We start from the raw sequence: 18,290 nt of genomic DNA, 5'->3' as shown, positions 1-18,290 counted from the left end.
CCGTCTCCTATTTTAAATGTCAATCGCCTTAGCATTTGTCCAAAAGTATCACACGTCAAGTTAAATGACATTCTCCTTGCCATGCGGACTCCTAGTCATGGCTGATATGTCATGTAATCTAGACAGAAAGTTTGACAGAAAACAAGTCGGGGCAAATCCCTGACCCTAATTAAGCCTTAACCACCGAGTCCCCAGAGGGACCACAGTCATGTCCCAATAATTTACACTGACGACATGCCAAGAGCTTTTAGTACATGTCCACTGAAAGTCAAATGAGTTGACGGTTGTCAATTTGTACGTACCACAGCACTTTGGAGGAGTTTGGTACGTACCACAGCACTTTGGAGGAGTTTGGTACGTACCACAGCACTTTGGAGGAGTTTGGTACGTACCACAGCACTTTGGAGGAGTTTGGTACGTACCACAGCACTTTGGAGGAGTTTGGTACGTACCACAGCACTTTGGAGGAGTTTGGTACGTACCACAGCACTTTGGAGGAGTTTGGTACGTACCACAGCACTTTGGAGGAGTTTGGTACGTACCACAGCACTTTGGAGGAGTTTGTACTCCTGTTAATAAAAACGTGTAAAAAACAAATGCCTCCCCGACAGTATTTATTTTCTGGCCCTTGACCACGCTATGCTCGGGGAACGGCAAAGATGTTTTTGGCAGCAACTTTCTTACCACTTTTCTGTGTTTATTCCGCCTTTTGTCAGAGCTTTGCGAGATAATCCCCTTCCTCGTTTTACTGGGGGGAAATGTTTGGGCTGTTGCCTATTACAAAGAGACCAGAATTTGACACATCACGTTGTTAAATCGTTTGAAATTAGATTGGCTGTTCCTCTGTTGGCAGACAGGTGTATCGTTCTGTTTGGATGTGGAGAATGGCCACCAGAGCAGTGGTATTAGTGGACGCGGTCACCATCACCAATGTCATGCAGACGAAACATGTGCAAATAAAAATCAGTCAGCCAGAACAGCTTGGTGGAGTTTTGGAGCTACCTTCACCAGGGACGTTCCGACGTCTGCATTCATTAAATCATCAGACCCTGCTCCCCGCGCTCTGCATGTCCGGTCTAAAAAGAGGGACATGTCTTTAGGCTAAAATTAGCAAGGTTCCACAAGGATGAACACACGCACATGCGCTCTCTCTCTTCTATGCACCTCACTCACTCCCCTCTCATGTGATCAGGGTTTACATCAAATGAATAATGGCTAGATGCACGAGGCCTCAAGTGCTTTCTTAACACAATATGGGAATAGTATAATAAATGCAATTTACCGTATGAATTGATCCATGACATATTGATGATTACATTTACATTTTAGTCATTTAGAAGACACTCTTCTCCGCAGTGACTTACAGGAGCAATTAGGGTTAAGTGCTTTGCTCAAGAGAACAGACTTTTCACCTTTTGGTTACTGGCCCAACGCATCCAATGCTTTTAACCGCTAGGCTTCCTGCCGCCAAACTTACTATACGATTACTATAGGATTACTATAGGATTACTATAAATTTACTATAGGATTACTATAGGATTACTATAGGATTACTATAAACTTACTATATGATTACTATAGGATTACTATACAATTACTATAAACTTACTATAGGATTACTATAGGATTACTATAGGATTACTATAGGATTACTATAAGCTTACGATACGATTACTATACGAGTACTATACGATTAATATAAGCTTACTATAGGATTACTATAGAATTACTATGTGATTACTATACGATTACTATACGATTACCATAGGATTACTATACGATTACTATATGATTACTATAGGATTACTATAAACTTACAATACGATTACTATACGAGTACTATACGATTACTATAAGCTTACTATACGATTACTATAGGATTACTATAGAATTACAATATGATTACTATATGATTACTATACGATTACCATACGATTACTATACGATTACTATACGATTACTATACAATTACCATAGGATTACTATACGATTACTATACGATTACTATACGATTACTATAGGATGACTATACAACTACTATAGGATTACTATACAATTACTATAGGATTACTATAGGATTACAATAGGATTACTATACGATTACTATACGATTACTATAAAATTACCATAGGATTACTATACGATTACTATAGGATGACTATACAATTACTATAGGATTACTATACGATTACAATAGGATTACTATACAATTTCTATACGATTACTATAGGATTACTATGCAATAACTATAGGATTACTATACGCTTACTATACAATTACTATAGGATTACTATATGATTACTATAGGATTACTATAGGATTACTATACAATTACTATATGATTACTATATGATCACTATAGGATTACTATAGGATTACTATACAATTACTATACGATTACTGTATGATTACTATACGATTACTGCAGTATATGATTACAATAAATCCCTTTATATCAGTTGTGTATTTGTTTATACGGCAAATAATTGGTTTCCCTCTGTTCTTCTGAACCCACTTTTTCCCGTGGTGTGTGTGTATGTGTGCGCGTGTCTGTCTGACTGTCTGTCTGTCTGTGTGCGTGTCTGTCTGTCTGTCTTCTGTGTGCGTGTCTGTCTGTCTGTCTGTCTGTCTGTCTGTCTGTCTGTCTGTCTGTCTGTCTGTCTGTCTGTCTGTCTGTCTGTCTCTGTCTGTCTGTCTGTCTGTCTGTCTGTCTGTCTGTCTGTCTGTCTGTGTGTGTCTGTGTGTCTGTGTGTGTGGGACTCTTTGGGATCCTGCAGGAAATCTCAGACCAGGACGTCCAAGAACTGGTGATGAAGTCAATTGGGCGTCTGACCCTGATCAGACAGACCTTCCCCCTGCCCCAGAACACCAGCCAGCGCTGTGTCAAGCACAACCACCGCATCAACACCTCCCTCTGCGACCCCAAGGACCCCAAAGCTCAGACACTGGAGGTAACACACACCACACCAAGGGTGTCCCCCGAATGGCTCCCTTTTGTTTATATAGTCTACTACTTTAGACCAGAGCCCTGTCAAAAGTAGTTCACTTCATAGGGAATATGGTGTCATTGTCCCCTCATCACCCCCTTTGCCACCCCTCCTTTTCCTCCAATTTCACAACTTCAAATGATCTCAAAGTTGTTGATGGCACCAACGTTGTCGCCCTGTGCCCCCAGGCTTGTGTTGTCTTCCCGGCTTTGTAATTAATTTTTGGAGAAGTAGGCCCACAATTTGTTTGTCTCAAACATCATAAGTCATTGCAATATTATCATGGAAATGTGGCACATCATTTCTTTGTTGTTATAAAAATAAAAATAAAATGTGTCCCTGGGCAGCAATATTGTGTCTATAATTATTGTTGAACATCAAGCCTTCAAATACAACAAATGCAGGGAGGAAAAGAACATTGTACCTAGGTTTTTATTTTCAGCTAATTTTAAACATTTTCCTTCCAGAGAATAAATCACTTTTCTCCCCGGTAAGCCGGTATTTCCCGCCAAAACCGGAAGTGTCATTCATATAAAACCAGTTGGGCAACATTATTATACATAATAATAATACATAAACATGTTCATGTTGCATTCATTATCGTTCGTTATCATTCGTCATCATTCATTATCATTCATTATCATTCGTCATCATTCATTATCATTCGTCATCATTCATTATCGTTCGTCAGCGATCATTATCGTTCATTATCATCCATTATAATCCGTCATCATACATTATCGTTCGTTGTCGTTCGTCATCGTACATTATCATTCGCCCTCGTTCATTGTCGTTCATTATCGTTCATTATCGTTCATTATCGTTTGTCATAATTCATTATCATTCATCATCATTCATTATCATTCGCCATCATTCATTATCATTAATTATCATTCATTGTCATTCGTCATCATTCATTATCATTCGTCATCATTCGTTCACCTACTTTAGCCTGAAAATGTATGATAGTCTATTTCTAGAGCTTTTAAGTCAATGATCTCTGTGTCTTGTTTTTTTAAATGTTTATGCCTATTTATGTCAGAGTTTTGAAACACTTAGGCAAAAAATGTTTTAACAATTGGTCAAAACGCATAGGCTAGCCTACATCATATCCCAAATATAGCCACTGTCACATAAACACCGGGATTCAGGGAGCAGGTGTAGCAGATGAGTTTAGTAATGAAGAATGCAGATTAACAAAACAAGAGAAGCGTACAGAACGTGAATGAAAACAAACCAACACTGTCTGATGACTGAGGCCACTGAGGGCTACATAAAGGGAAGGTCATCCAGGTGATGATGAAGTCCACGTGTGCGTAAAGATGGATACCAGGTGCGCGTAATGATGGATGCCAGGTGTGTGTAATGATGGATGCCAGGGCCGGTGGTTAGTAGACCGGCGACGTGGAGCGCCGGAGAAGGGGAGCGGGAGAAGGCGTGACAGCCATGGCATGAAAATAAATCAAACGTGAACCTTCTGGCTTCACAAACTTGGACTAGGCCTACATAATAACATTAAATAAATAACTCCAACCCAGCCTAACAAATCTAGCATAAAGAGAGCCTTCTCGAGCCACACAAACTGAGGTTATAGGCTACAGTCTTATAAAAAGACTGGGAGACCAGATGCTGCTGGAAGTGGTGTTGGAGGGCCAGTAGGAGGCACTCTTTCCTCTGGTCTAAAAAAGTATCCCAATGCCCCAGGGCAGTGATTGGGGACACTGCCCTGTGTAGGGTGGCGTCTTTCGGATAGGATGTTAAACGGGGGTCCTGACCCTCCGAGGTCATTAAAGATCCCATGGCACTTATCGTAAGAGTAGGGGTGTTAACCCCGGTGTCCTGGCTAAATTCCCAATCTGGCCCTCAAACCATCACGGTCACCTAATAATCCCCAGTTTACAATTGGCTCATTAATCCCCCTCCTCTCCCCTGTAACTATTCCCCAGGTCGTTGCTGCAAATAAGAATGTGTTCTCAGTCAATTTACCTGGTAAAATAACGGATAAATAAATAACAAGTAAAGTGTTTTACATGGAACCAAAAAGGGTTCCTCAAAGGGTTCTAGTATGGGGACTGCCGAAGAACCGTTTTAGGTTCTTATTAAATAACCTGGCACCCTGTAGCAAACAAACCTACCCATAATGCACATATATAGGCCCTACCTGTTCAACTGTTATTCTTTCTTCTGAAGTGGGCTCTCAAAAACCACAGGGCCCTCTGCAATCAGGCGGATCCTGATCTTGATATAAATTGACTAAAAAAGGCTTGCCTGACCTCTGTGGTGTCCTGGATGGTGTCCTGGAAAATGTCCTGGATGGTATCATGGATGGTGGTCTGGATGGTGGCCTGGATAGTGTGCTGGATGGTGTCCTGGATGGTGACTTGAAGGTGACCTGGATGGTGTCATGGATGGTGTCATGGATGGTGTCCTGGATGGTGTCATGGATGGTGTCATGGATGGTGTCCTGGATGGTGTCATGGATGGTGTCATGGATGGTGTCCTGGATGGTGTCCTGGATGGTATCATGGATGGTGGTCTGGATGGTGTCCTGGAAGGTGACCTGGATGGCGGCCTGGATCGTGTCCTGGAAGGTGTCCTGGATGGTGGTCTGGATGGTGGCCTGGATGGTGTCCTGGAAAATGTCCTGGATGGTATCATGGATGGTGGTCTGGATGGTGGCCTGGATGGTGTCCTGGAAGGTGAACTGGATGGCGGCCTGGATCGTGTCCTGGAAGGTGTCCTTGATGGTGTCCTGGAAAATGTCCGGGATGGTATCATGGATGGTGGTCTGGATGGTGGCCTGGACAGTGTATGGATGGTGTCCTGGATCTTGTCCTTGAAGGTGACCTGGATGGTGGCCTGGATGGTGTCATGGATGATGGCCTGGATGGTGTCATGGATGATGGCCTGGATGGTGTCATGGATGATGGCCTGGATGGTGTCATGGATGGTATCATGGATGGTGGCCTGGGTGGTGTCATGGATGTTGGCCTGGATGGTATCATGGATGGTGGCCTGGGTGGTGTCATGGATGATGGCCTGGATGGTATCATGGATGGTGGCCTGGGTGGTGTCATGGATGATGGCCTGGATGGTATCATGGATGGTGGCCTGGGTGGTGGCCTGGATAATGTCCTGGATAGTGTCCTTGAAGGTGACCCGGATGGTGGCCTGGATGGTGTCATTGAAGGTGACCTGGAATTTGGCCTGGATGGTGTCATTTATGTTGGCCTGGATGGTGTCGTGGATGGTGGCCTGGATGGTTGCCTGGATGATGGCATGCATGCTGTCCTTGAAGGTGCACTGGAAGGTGGCCTGGATGGTGTCATGGATGATGGCCTGGATGGTATCATGGATGGTGGCCTGGGTGGTGGCCTGGATAATGTCCTGGATAGTGTCCTTGAAGGTGACCCGGATGGTGGCCTGGATGGTGTCATTGAAGGTGACCTGGAATTTGGCCTGGATGGTGTCATTTATGTTGGCCTGGATGGTGTCGTGGATGGTGGCCTGGATGGTTGCCTGGATGATGGCCTGCATGCTGTCCTTGAAGGTGCACTGGAAGGTGGCCTGGATGGTGTCATGGATGATGGCCTGGATGGTGTCATGGACGGTGGCCTCGAAGGTGCCCTGAAAGGTGGCCTGGAAGATTGCCTGGATGGTGTCATGGTAGGTGTCCTGGATGATGACTTGGATGGTGTTCTGGATGGTGTCCTTGAAGGTGACCTGGGTGGTGGCCTTGATGGTGAGTGCCTCAAACAGGTGCAGGTATCTCGAACTGTTGGTTGCAGCTTCAAACAGGGAGAATTTTCAGGAGGTTGGATTCCTTTCTCTTCTTTCTTCTGTTGAAAGGTTGATGACTTGCTGCAACATTGTTGACGAGTTTGGTGTTGCTTGCACATCTGTTGCAGCACCTTCATCGTCTGTGCTGCTCTCCTCTTCCTCGAACAGTCGTTTGACAAGGCCCTTGCCGTCCTCAATAACATGGCCCTTCTCAACAGCATGGCCCTTCTCAACAGCATGGCCCTTCTCAACAACATGGCCCTTCTCAACAGCATGGCCCTTCTCAACAACATGGCCCTTCTCAACAGCATGGCTCTTCTCAACAGCATGGCTGTTCTCAACAGCATGGCCCTTCTCAAAAATTGGAGACAATTTTGTAACCGTATTAACTGCATTTCAAGGTTGCATGTTTATTTCAGCATAATGCGTGCACTTTGAATTTAAGTAAATATGGTAGGCTACACCAGCGCTCACACTCACACACACACTGAGCGTTGATGATTGATCATACAGACTGAACAGTTCCATTTCATGTCACGCTGTTCATAAAAATATTTTTTAAATAATTTACTGGTTTGGTGAAGTGCGATTAATCACTCCAGGGAATGCGTTTCCACTGCTCCAGAGTCCAATGGCAGCGAGATTTACATCGCTCCAGCTGTCGCTTGGCATTGCACATGGTGATCTTAGGCTTCTGTGTGGCTGGTCAGCCATGGAAGCCCATTTCATGAAGCTCCCGATGAACAGTAATTCTGCTGACGTTGCTTCCAGGGGCAGTTTGGAACTTGGTCGTGAGTGTTGCAACTGAGGACAGACGATTTTTACGCATTACGTGCTTCAGCACTCAGCGGTCCTGTTCTGTGAGCTTGTGTGGCCTACGTTACTCCTAGATGTTTCCACTTCACAATAACAGCACTTACTGTTGACCAGGGCAGCTCTAGTCGGGCAGAAATTTGACAAACTGACTTGGAAAGGTGGCATCCTATGACGGCGCCCAGTTGAAAGTCACTGAGCTCCTCAGTAAGGCCATTCTATTGTTTGCATGGTTGTGTGCTTGATTTTATACACCTGTCAGCAACAGGTGTGGCTAAAATAGCCAAATCCACTAATTTGGAGGGGTGTCCACACAGTTTTGTATATATAGTTTAGTAGTGACAGATACAGACCGTGCTTAGTAATACACAGAGATTATTTTTATTTTGATCAGTAGATGACTGACACAGACAGACAGACAGACAGACAGACAGACAGACAGACAGACAGACAGACAGACAGACAGACAGACAGACAGACAGACAGACAGACAGACAGACAGACAGACAGACAGACAGACAGACAGACAGACATAAAGAGACAGACAGACAGATAGACAAAGAGACAGACAGACAGACAGACAGACAGACAGACAGACAGACAGACAGACAGACAGACAGACAGACAGACAGACAGACATAAAGAGACAGACAGACAGACAGACAGACAGACAGACAGACAGACAGACAGACAGACAGACAGACAGACATAAAGAGACAGACAGACAGACAGACAGACAGACAGACAGACAGACAGACAGACAGACAGACAGACAGACATAAAGAGACAGACAGACAGACAAGACATAAACAGACAGACAGACAGACAGACAGACAGACAGACAGACAGACAGACAGACAGACAGACATAAAGAGACAGACATAAAGACAGACAGACAGACAGACAGACAGACAGACAGACAGACAGACAGACAGACAGACAGACAGACAGACAGACAGACAGACAGACAGACAGACAGACAGACAGACAGACAGACAGACAGACATAAACAGACAGACAGACAGACAGACAGACAGACAGACAGACAGACAGACATAAAGAGACAGACAGACAGACAGACAGACAGACAGACAGACAGACAGACAGACAGACAGACAGACAGACAGACAGACAGACAGACAGACTGACAGACTGACAGACAAGACATAAAGAGACAGACAAGACAGACAGACAAGACAGACAAGACATAAAGAGACAGACAGACAGACAGACAGACAGTGCCAAGTGTGGTGCGGAATACTGAGAGGACAGACGGAGAGCAGCGGCAGTCAGTGGAGGACAGTGTGTGCCCGGTGCAGTTGTGAATAGTGCAGTTAGGCCTGTGTTTTCTGTCAGTGTGGAGGCAGAGGAGCAGTCAGTAGAGTGCCCCAGAAGAAGCCCAATTTCACACTGGACTGGAGCGCATCATCTGGGTCTGCATGACCACACTCCCCCCACCCACCCACACAAACACACACACACATGCGCGCGTATGCACACACACAAATGCGTGTGTGCACAAACACACTCACTGCCTCTTCCTGTATAGCAGTGGTCAGCGATCACCCAGCCTCTCATAGGAGCCAATCTCAACAGGCCAGCCACTGCCGCCCCTCCTCACACTCCCAGGATTTCCATGACCCCCCCCCCCTAATTTTATGATTGGATCCACCCACCGCCAATTATATTTTTGGTTTGTCCCACTCCTCAGAGGTCGTGGTTTGTGAAGGAAAACAAGTTGTGCAAGGCTTTTAAGGGTAACAGAGCTCCTCACTTTCTCTCTCTTCTCAACCCTTAATTATGTGAGCTACTTGTAACAAATAAAGAACTACTGTCACATTTAACATGTTAAATTCAAAAGCACGAATAATAATTATATATAAAGGGATATTTTTCAAGTGGAGAAAGTTTCTATTGCTAGTTTTACATCTCGTGTGTGAGAGCATTTTCTCAAAACGAGTGATAATTGTTCACGGTTATATTGGACTCAATCTTGTGAGTTCAAAGACAACTTTGGTGGTATTATAAACTTTGAAACAACTTTTTTCTAATTGGCTACTGACTTAAAGAATATACTAGCAAAGAAGAGCTGTTTCTCTGAACCTCATTCAGTACAAGGGACGTTCCCCTACAATGAAAGGCAGCCATCACTCGAAAGGTTGGAAGCACTGATCTAGCACAATACAGATGGGCAACCCCCATGCTTCAGCCTATTTATTTATAGCCACTACACTGCATTTTTTTTAAACTTGGCAAGTCAGTTAAGAACAGATTCTTATTTTCAATTATGGCCTAGGAACAGTGGGTTAACTGCCTTGTTCAGGGGCTGTAACGTAATTCCTCCTCCTCTGACGAGGAGTAGTCAAGATCGGACCAATGCGTAGCGTGGTATGTGTCCATGTTAATATTTAATAAATCAACTGAACACTGAATAACAAAACAACAAAGTGAAAGACCGAAACGACAACGAAACAGTCCTGTCTGAGAAACAACCTAAACAGAAAACACTAGACAGAAAATAATCACCCACAAAGCACAGGTTGGAAAAGGCTACCTAAGTATGATTCTCAATCAGAGACAACGAACGACAGCTGCCTCTGATTGAGAACCATACCAGGCCAAACACGTAAACACAACATAGAAAAAAGAACATAGACTACCCACCCCAACTAAAACAAAGAAACTAAGGTCAGAACATGACAGGGGAAGAATGACAGATTCTTACATTGTCAGCTTAGGGATTTGAGCTTGCAACCTTTCAGTTACAAGTCCAACGCTCTAACCACTAGGCTACCTGCCACTACCTGCCAGATAAGTTGGGCTACAGCTGATAATGCTGTTTGCTAAATAATATACTAGCCTGATAATATAATATGGGATAATATGTCATTAGGCACTTTTTTGAAGGGGAAAATTATATTTTAATGGTGTCAATTATTTTTATTCAATGGTAGACTCCCTCAAGCACTTATGTAACATAGCAAACTTTCAATCAATCTTTCTCACAGACGTTCTACAAAATAATTGCCAAGCATGGTTACTTACTGAAACGTTAAAATTATACCAACCTTTTAATGAAATACAGAAACATATTGGCATTTCAGATGTGATATATTGACCAAAATAAGAGAAAAGTTTTAGATGTATTTTCCCTTAAAAAGTCACCAGAAACAACCATTTCACAGCTATTTAAAAAATATATATCTCCTGGGAAAGCATGCTTCAACAAGTCACATAATACGTTGCATTAACTCACTGTGTGTGTAATGATAGTGTTTAACATGATTTTTGAATGACTACCTCATCTCTGTACCCCAACACATAAAAATACAGTGGGGCAAAAAAAGTATTTAGTCAGCCACCAATTGTGAAAGTTCTCCCACTTAAAAAGATGAGAGAGGCCTGTAATTTTCATCATAGGTACACTTCACCCATGACAGACAAAATGAGGGAAAAAATCAAGAAAATCACATTGTAGGATTTTTTATGAATTTATTTGCAAATTATGGTGGAAAATAAGTATTTGGTCAATAACAAAAGTTTATCTCAATACTTTGTTATATACCCTTTGTTGGCAATGACAGAGGTCAAACGTTTTCTGTAAGTCTTGACAAGGTTTTCACACACTGTTGCTGGTATTTTGGCCCATTCCTCCATGCAGATCTCCTCTAGAGCAGTGATGTTTTGGGGCTGTTGCTGGGCAACACGGACTTTCAACTCCCTTCAAAGATTTTCTATGGGGTTGAGATCTGGAGACTGGCTAGGCCACTCCTGGACCTTGAAATGCTTCTTACGAAGCCACTCCTTCGTTGCCCGGGCGGTGTGTTTGGGATCATTGTCATGCTGAAAGACCCAGCCACATTTAATCTTCAATGCCCTTGCTGATGGAGGAGGTTTTCACTCAAAATCTCACGATACATGGCCCCATTAATTCTTTCCTTTACACGGATCAGTCGTCCTGGTCCCTTTGCAGAAAAACAGCCCCAAAGCATGATGTTTCCACCCCCAAGCTTCACAGTAGGTATGGTGTTCTTTGGATGGTGTCTTTAGATGGTGTGCATTCTTTGTCCTCCAAACACGACAAGTTGAGTTTTTACCAAAAAGTTATATTTTGGTTTCATCTGACCATATGACATTCTCCCAATCTTCTTCTGGATCATCCAAATGCTGTCTAGAAAACTTCGGGCCTGGACGGGCCTGGACATGTACTGGCTTAAGCAGGGGGACACGTCTGGCACTGCAGGATTTGAGTCCCTGGCGGCGTAGTGTGTTACTGATGGTAGGCTTTGTTACTTTGGTCCCAGCTCTCTGCAGGTCATTCACTAGGTCCCCCCGTGTGTTTCTGGGATTTTTGCTCACCGTTCTTGTGATCATTTTGACCCCACGGGGTGAGATCTTGCATGGAGCCCCAGATCGAGGGAGATTATCAGTGGTCTTGTATGTCTTCCATTTCCTAATAATTGCTCCCACAGTTGATTTCTTCAAACCAAGCTGCTTACCTATTGCAGATTCAGTCTTCCCAGCCTGGTGCAGGTCTACAATTTTGTTTCTGGTGTCCTTTGACAGCTCTTTGGTCTTGGCCATAGTGGAGTTTGGAGTGTGACTGTCTGAGGTTGTGGACAAGTGTCTTTTATACTGATAACAAGTTCAAACAGGTTCAAACAAGAAGAAGTTACAGGTCTGTGAGAGCCAGAAATCTTGCTTGTTTGTAGGTGACCAAATACTTATTTTCCACCATAATTTGCAAATAAATTCATAAAAACTCCTACAATGTGATTTTCTGGATTATTTTTTTTGTTTTTTGTCTGTCATAGTTGAAGTGTACCTATGATGACAATTACAGGCCTCTCATCTTTTTAAGTGGGAGAACTTGCACAATTGGTGGCTGACTAAATACTTTTTTTCCCACTGTATCTGTAAGGCCCATTAGTGGAGCAGTGAATTTCAAACACAGATTCAACCACAGAATACTAAAACATGTTGTCCTGTAGTATGACAAATGACAGTAATATTTAACATTCATGAAAATACATGTGTCATACATCAGAAAAAAGCGTAACTTCTTGTTAATCCAGCTGCTGTGCCAGATTTCAAAAAGGCTTTACGGCGAAAGCACACCATGCGATTATCTGAGGACAGCGCCCAGCACACAAAAGCATTAAAAACATTTTCCAACTAGGCAGGTTGGAAAATAGTGATAAAATAAATGCTTACCTTTGAAGATCTTCTTCTGTTGGCACTCCAAAAGTTCCCAGCTACATCACAAATGGTCCTTTTGTTCAATAAAGTCCTTTATATCCCCAAATACTCAGTTTAGCTGGCGCACTTCATTAAAAATGCATACAAAATGAATCCCAAACGTTACCAATAAATTTCTCCAAACAAGTCAAAAAATGTAGGTACCCTAATTTGTAAATAAATGATCAAATTTAAGGCAGAGAATCGTCATTGTCATTACCGGAGATAAACAACAAAGTACGCGCTCTCATCCAAAAAATAATGTTTGCCCTCGGGCTTTTACCTTCCATGTCAGTTCTGTTATACTCACAGACATTATTTTAACAGTTTTAGAAACTTTAGAGTGTTTTCTATCCAAATATACCAATGCATATATGCATAACCTAGCTTCTGGGCCTGAGTAACAGGCAGTTTACTTTGGGCACGCTTGTCATCCAGACGTCAAAATACTGTCTCATAGCCCAAAGATTAAATAAAGGTTCAAATAAAAAACTGACATTGACAGTGATATGCCTGATTGCTGACAATAATGGGACTGCCTACAGGGATGAGGTAAGGCCTGCTAGTATAGTGACAGGGAAGTGACAGGGAAACCATTTCTCCCTCAATGTCAGCAACACAAAGGAGCTGATTGTGGACTACAGAAAATGGAGGGTTGAGCATGCCCCCATTCACATTGATGGGGTTGTAGTGGAGATGGCTGAGTGCTTTAAGTTCCTCGGTGTCCACATCACTATTAACCTATCATGGCCCAAACACACCAATCCAGTTGTGAAGAGGGCACGACATGGCCTCTTCCCCCTCAGGAGGCTGAAAGGATTTGGCATGGGTCCTGAGATCCTCAAAAAGTTATACAGCTGCACCATTGAGAGCGTCTTGACTGGTTGCATCACCGCTTGGTGATGTGCATCTGACCTCAAGGCTCTGCAGAGGGTGGTGCGTATGGCCCAGTACATCACTGGGGCCGAGCTCCCTCTCATCCAGGACCTCTATACCAGGCGGTGTCATAGGAAGGCCCTAAAAATGGTTAGCTACCCAAGTCACAGTCACAGTCTCTCTCTGCTACAGCAGTGATACCGGAGAACCAAGTCTGGGACCAAAAGGATCCTAAACAGCGTCTACCCCAAAGCCATAAGACTGCTGAACAGTTAATTAAATATCTACCTGGACATTCTGCTTTTCGCCCTACATATACATATTACCTCAATGAATCACCTCTTGAACCCCAGTACACTGACTGGGTACCGGTACTCCTTCTATATAACCTCAATGAATCACCTCTTGAACCCCAGTACACTGACTGGGTACCGGTACTCCTTGTATATTACCTCAATGAATCACCTCTTGAACCCCAGTACACTGACTGGGTACCGGTACTCCTTCTATATAACCTCAATGAATCACCTCTTGAACCCCAGTACACTGACTGGGTACCGGGTACTCCTTCTATATAACCTCAATGAATCACCTCTTGAACCCCAGTACACTGACTGGGTACCGGTACTCCTTGTATATTACCTCAATGAATCACCTCTTGAACCCCAGTACACTGACTGGGTACCGGTACTCCTTGTATATAACCTCAATGAATCACCTCTTGAACCCCAGTACACTGACTGGGTACCGGTACTCCTTGTATATAACCTCAATGAATCACCTCTTGAACCCCAGTACACTGACTGGGTTCCGGTACTCCTTGTATATAACCTCAATGAATCACCTCTTGAACCCCAGTACACTGACTGGGTACCGGTACTCCTTGTATATAACCTCAATGAATCACCTCTTGAACCCCAGTACACTGACTGGGTACCGGTACTCCTTGTATATAACCTCAATGAATCACCTCTTGAACCCCAGTACACTGACTGGGTACCGGTACTCCTTCTATATAACCTCATTATTTTGTGTTTTTTCATTGTGTTATTATTTTCTTTTTTATCTATTTGTTAATTGTATTGCTTTTTAACTGCATTGTTGGGAAATGGCTTGTAAGTAAGCATTTCATGGTAATGTCTACACTTGTTCTATTCGGCGCATGTGACAAATACAATTTGATACAATTTGATTTGATGCATGGGTGACCTCCCGGCTATAAAAGCCTATGTCAGGGGGATGCCATGCTCGTTCCACATCCCCGGTTAGGACAGTGGGCGCTGGAACACGGCACTCGAATTTTGTGACAAGTGTGCCCGAGCATTGCAGGTTAATAAACAACGGCAAACATAATGGGCACTCTATTTATTACACAGCCATTCAAACGGAGACAACGCTTGTGCTAAATCACAGGGCCATCGATCAGGGCCCGAATGAACTGTTCTCTGTCTCCCCCTTCGGCCTCCGGCTGTGGCCCAATTTAAATGGCACCGTACTCCCTTTATAGTGCACTATTTTGACTATGGCCCTCAAGAATAGTGCACTATATAGGGAATAGGTGCCATTTGGGATACAGGTCTGGGCTCTAGAACCCAACTGCCACTGACGTTTGCTTTGGTCAATTTAAAAAATCTGCCCCTCAAAAAAGCTATGTCCTGCTCGTTCCCAGACTTTTCCTAAGTGTTTGTGTTTTATTTACAGTCGTAAACATTTTCATATCACAAACAGATGTTGTGCCTCTTTAACAGTTTTTTTTTTAAATGAGTCTCTCTCTCCTCACGGAGTGAATGACAAATGAATGGATGGGTGATAATTGTGCACCTTACTTCACAATGTAATTTAATTTAGGCCTAACTGAATGATAAGGAGGTTGAAGAGGTTGATTTAATTTAGAAAGACAATAGTGTAATGATGAGTTTGTGTTATGCCTATTTAATCAGCAGCAAATAATTTGACCGCAAGCCTTGCGGGTTGATACCATTCTCTTTAATGTTTTACTTTGTAAAAAAGAAACTGTTATGGGACAGTTTTGTTTACTATAACTCTATTACTAATCAAATGTATTATAAGGGAAAGGAAAACATGCTACATGTGGCAGTAGGTCTTTAGAATAATGCTGAACATATCCTTGACTCTATCCAGCGAAGCAAAAGATGCCAGCCCACTGAATGACAAATGGATGGAATGGGCGATAATTGTGCAAGTTACTTCACAATCAAATTGAAATTAGGCGTGAACGGAATGATGAGGGTGAAGAGGTTGATTTAATTTAGAACACCAATAGTGTAATGATGATTTTGTGTTATGCCTATTCATCAGCATGGGCGCTCATGTTAATAATTTGACCGTGTGCCTAGCAGGTTGATACTATTGTCTTCTACCTTTTACTTTGTAAAAATAAACTGTTATGGTACTGTTTTATTGACTGTAACTCCATTACTAATCCAATGTATTGCAAAGGGAAATGAGAACATGCTATGTGTTGCAGTAAGCCTTTAGAATAGTGCAGAACACATCCTTAACTCTATCCAAGTTGGTGAGCAGGAAACAAACAATGCAAGTCAGCCTGCACAGCCGGCCCACTGAAACTACACCTAAACTCTACCAAAACTACACTGGAATTATACCAAAACTACACCTAAACTATACCAAAACTACACCTAAACTATACCAAAACTAATTACACACATAATAAGAGTTAGCCTGTAGACCAGATCAAATTGACAATAATCTGATGAGTGACAATATTAGGCCTATCAGTTGTCAAATTGTACACGAAGAGATGGGATCATCTTGCAGGGAATGTAAGTGCAGGGAATGGAGGATCGCTTTGTTAAATCCTCCTTCATAGTCACATGCAGGTAAAACATTGTGATTTCTATATAGTGTCAGAAAGAGCATATTCTGCAGTTTATATTACACTTACCTTTGTCAAATAACTCTCAATTCAAGAGGTGCAACTTTTTTCTAAATGTGACTTTTTCCAAGAATATCCGTGCTGTCCATGCATTCAGCACATGACCACTCACATGCTGTCCATGCATTCAGCACATGACCATTCACATGTTGTCCATGCATTCAGCACATGACCACTCACATGCTGTCCATGCATTCAGCACATGACCACTCACATGCTGTCCATGCATTCAGCACCTGACCACTCACGTGCTGTCCATGCATTCAGCACATGACCACTCACATGCTGTCCATGCATTCAGCACATGACCACTCACGTGCTGTCCATGCATTCAGCACATGACCACTCACGTGCTGTCCATGCATTCAGCAAATGACCACTCACGTGCTGTCCATGCATTCAGCACATGACCACTCACGTGCTGTCCATGCATTCAGCACATGACCACTCACGTGCTGCCCATGCATTCAGCACATGACCACTCACATGCTGTCCATGCATTCAGCACATGACCACTCACGTGCTGTCCATGCATTCAGCACATGACCACTCACGTGCTGTCCATGCATTCAGCACATGACCACTCACGCCGTAGCATAGCTCTGGCTACTAAGCAAACACTAGTAACATAATAAACATAAAATGTAAATAAGCTTATTTGGATGAATGGGCCCTAGAAACCAGATAGAAACTGATAATGGTGCATGTGACTTCAGTTAAGTTTTGGTTAGCCGCAGATGTCGAAACCAAGTACTTGCTCAATGGCTTTCCATATCTGGGGAAAGATGAAACCGGGCAAGCTGGTGAGCAACTGTCTGGTTTTGAGACTCGTGGAGCCTTACATGTGCAAAGGCAGAAATGTGACCAAGGACAACTTATTCACATCAAATTCCTTGGCTGACAAGTTAATTGCAAAGAAGACTAGACTGCTGGGAACAGTGAACAAAGAAAGGCAGGAGCTGCCACCCTCTGCGAAGAACAACATATACCAGCGGAGCTGTACTCCACATCAGTGATGGACATTGGTAAAGCAACACTCACAGTGTACAGATGTATAATAAATAAGAGTATTTGCATCATCAGCACAATGCATCCCACTGGATCTGGCATGTGAGGTTCGTGATCCGCCAAGCAGGCCGCCGTGGAAACAGGTCCTGCCCTTCCTCTTCTCGATGCACCACAGCTCCCACTCGGGGAAAAATAAGACAACATGTCAAGTTGGCAGGTGTAAACGAAGAAAAGTGTGCATTGCAACCGGTTTGTTTGTGGGACTTGCTCTAACAAAGCCCCGAATCTGTGTGCTGAATGTGGACCCCAAACATAAAGAGAAGACGTGGTTGATTCATGTTTAAAGGCACAAAACAGTATCAGATGCAGTCAACTGTTTTTATATCTTGTTATGAAAATATTTCTTTATGCCATTAATCCTTTACAGTTGTTCATTCACTGGTGCTTTTGTTTAGTAATACAGTAAATCATTTCACCTGCACATCTGGCTGGTTATATTATTATTGTGGTCTATTTGGTTTCTACTTTGTCAGAAGATATATTATTATTGTGGTCTATTTGGTTTCTACTTTGTCAGAAGATATATTATTATTGTGGTCTATTTGGTTTCTACTTTGTCAGAAGATATATTATTATTGTGGTCTATTTGGTTTCTACTTTGTCAGAAGATA

At 43.0% G+C, this 18,290-nt stretch overlaps 1 protein-coding gene across 2 annotated transcripts in view; it reads left to right on the top strand.

Annotated features, from left to right (window-relative positions):
* The window catches only part of LOC109871657 (glutamate receptor ionotropic, delta-2), a 623,084-nt gene that overhangs the window by 391,028 nt on the left and 213,766 nt on the right, over positions 1-18,290 (top strand). For both annotated transcript variants that reach the window (XR_004207889.1, XM_031817225.1), the window contains exon 6: positions 2,778-2,951. Coding sequence is in view for 1 of the 2 variants with exons in the window: in XM_031817225.1 (XP_031673085.1) it covers positions 2,778-2,951 (174 nt within the window). In the remaining variant the exon portion in view is untranslated. The remainder of the gene's footprint in view (positions 1-2,777; positions 2,952-18,290) is intronic.

The sequence above is a fragment of the Oncorhynchus kisutch genome, linkage group LG3, assembly GCF_002021735.2.
Source record: "Oncorhynchus kisutch isolate 150728-3 linkage group LG3, Okis_V2, whole genome shotgun sequence".
Classification (NCBI taxonomy): domain Eukaryota; kingdom Metazoa; phylum Chordata; class Actinopteri; order Salmoniformes; family Salmonidae; genus Oncorhynchus; species Oncorhynchus kisutch.
This window is presented reverse-complemented; position numbering and strand designations above follow the sequence as displayed.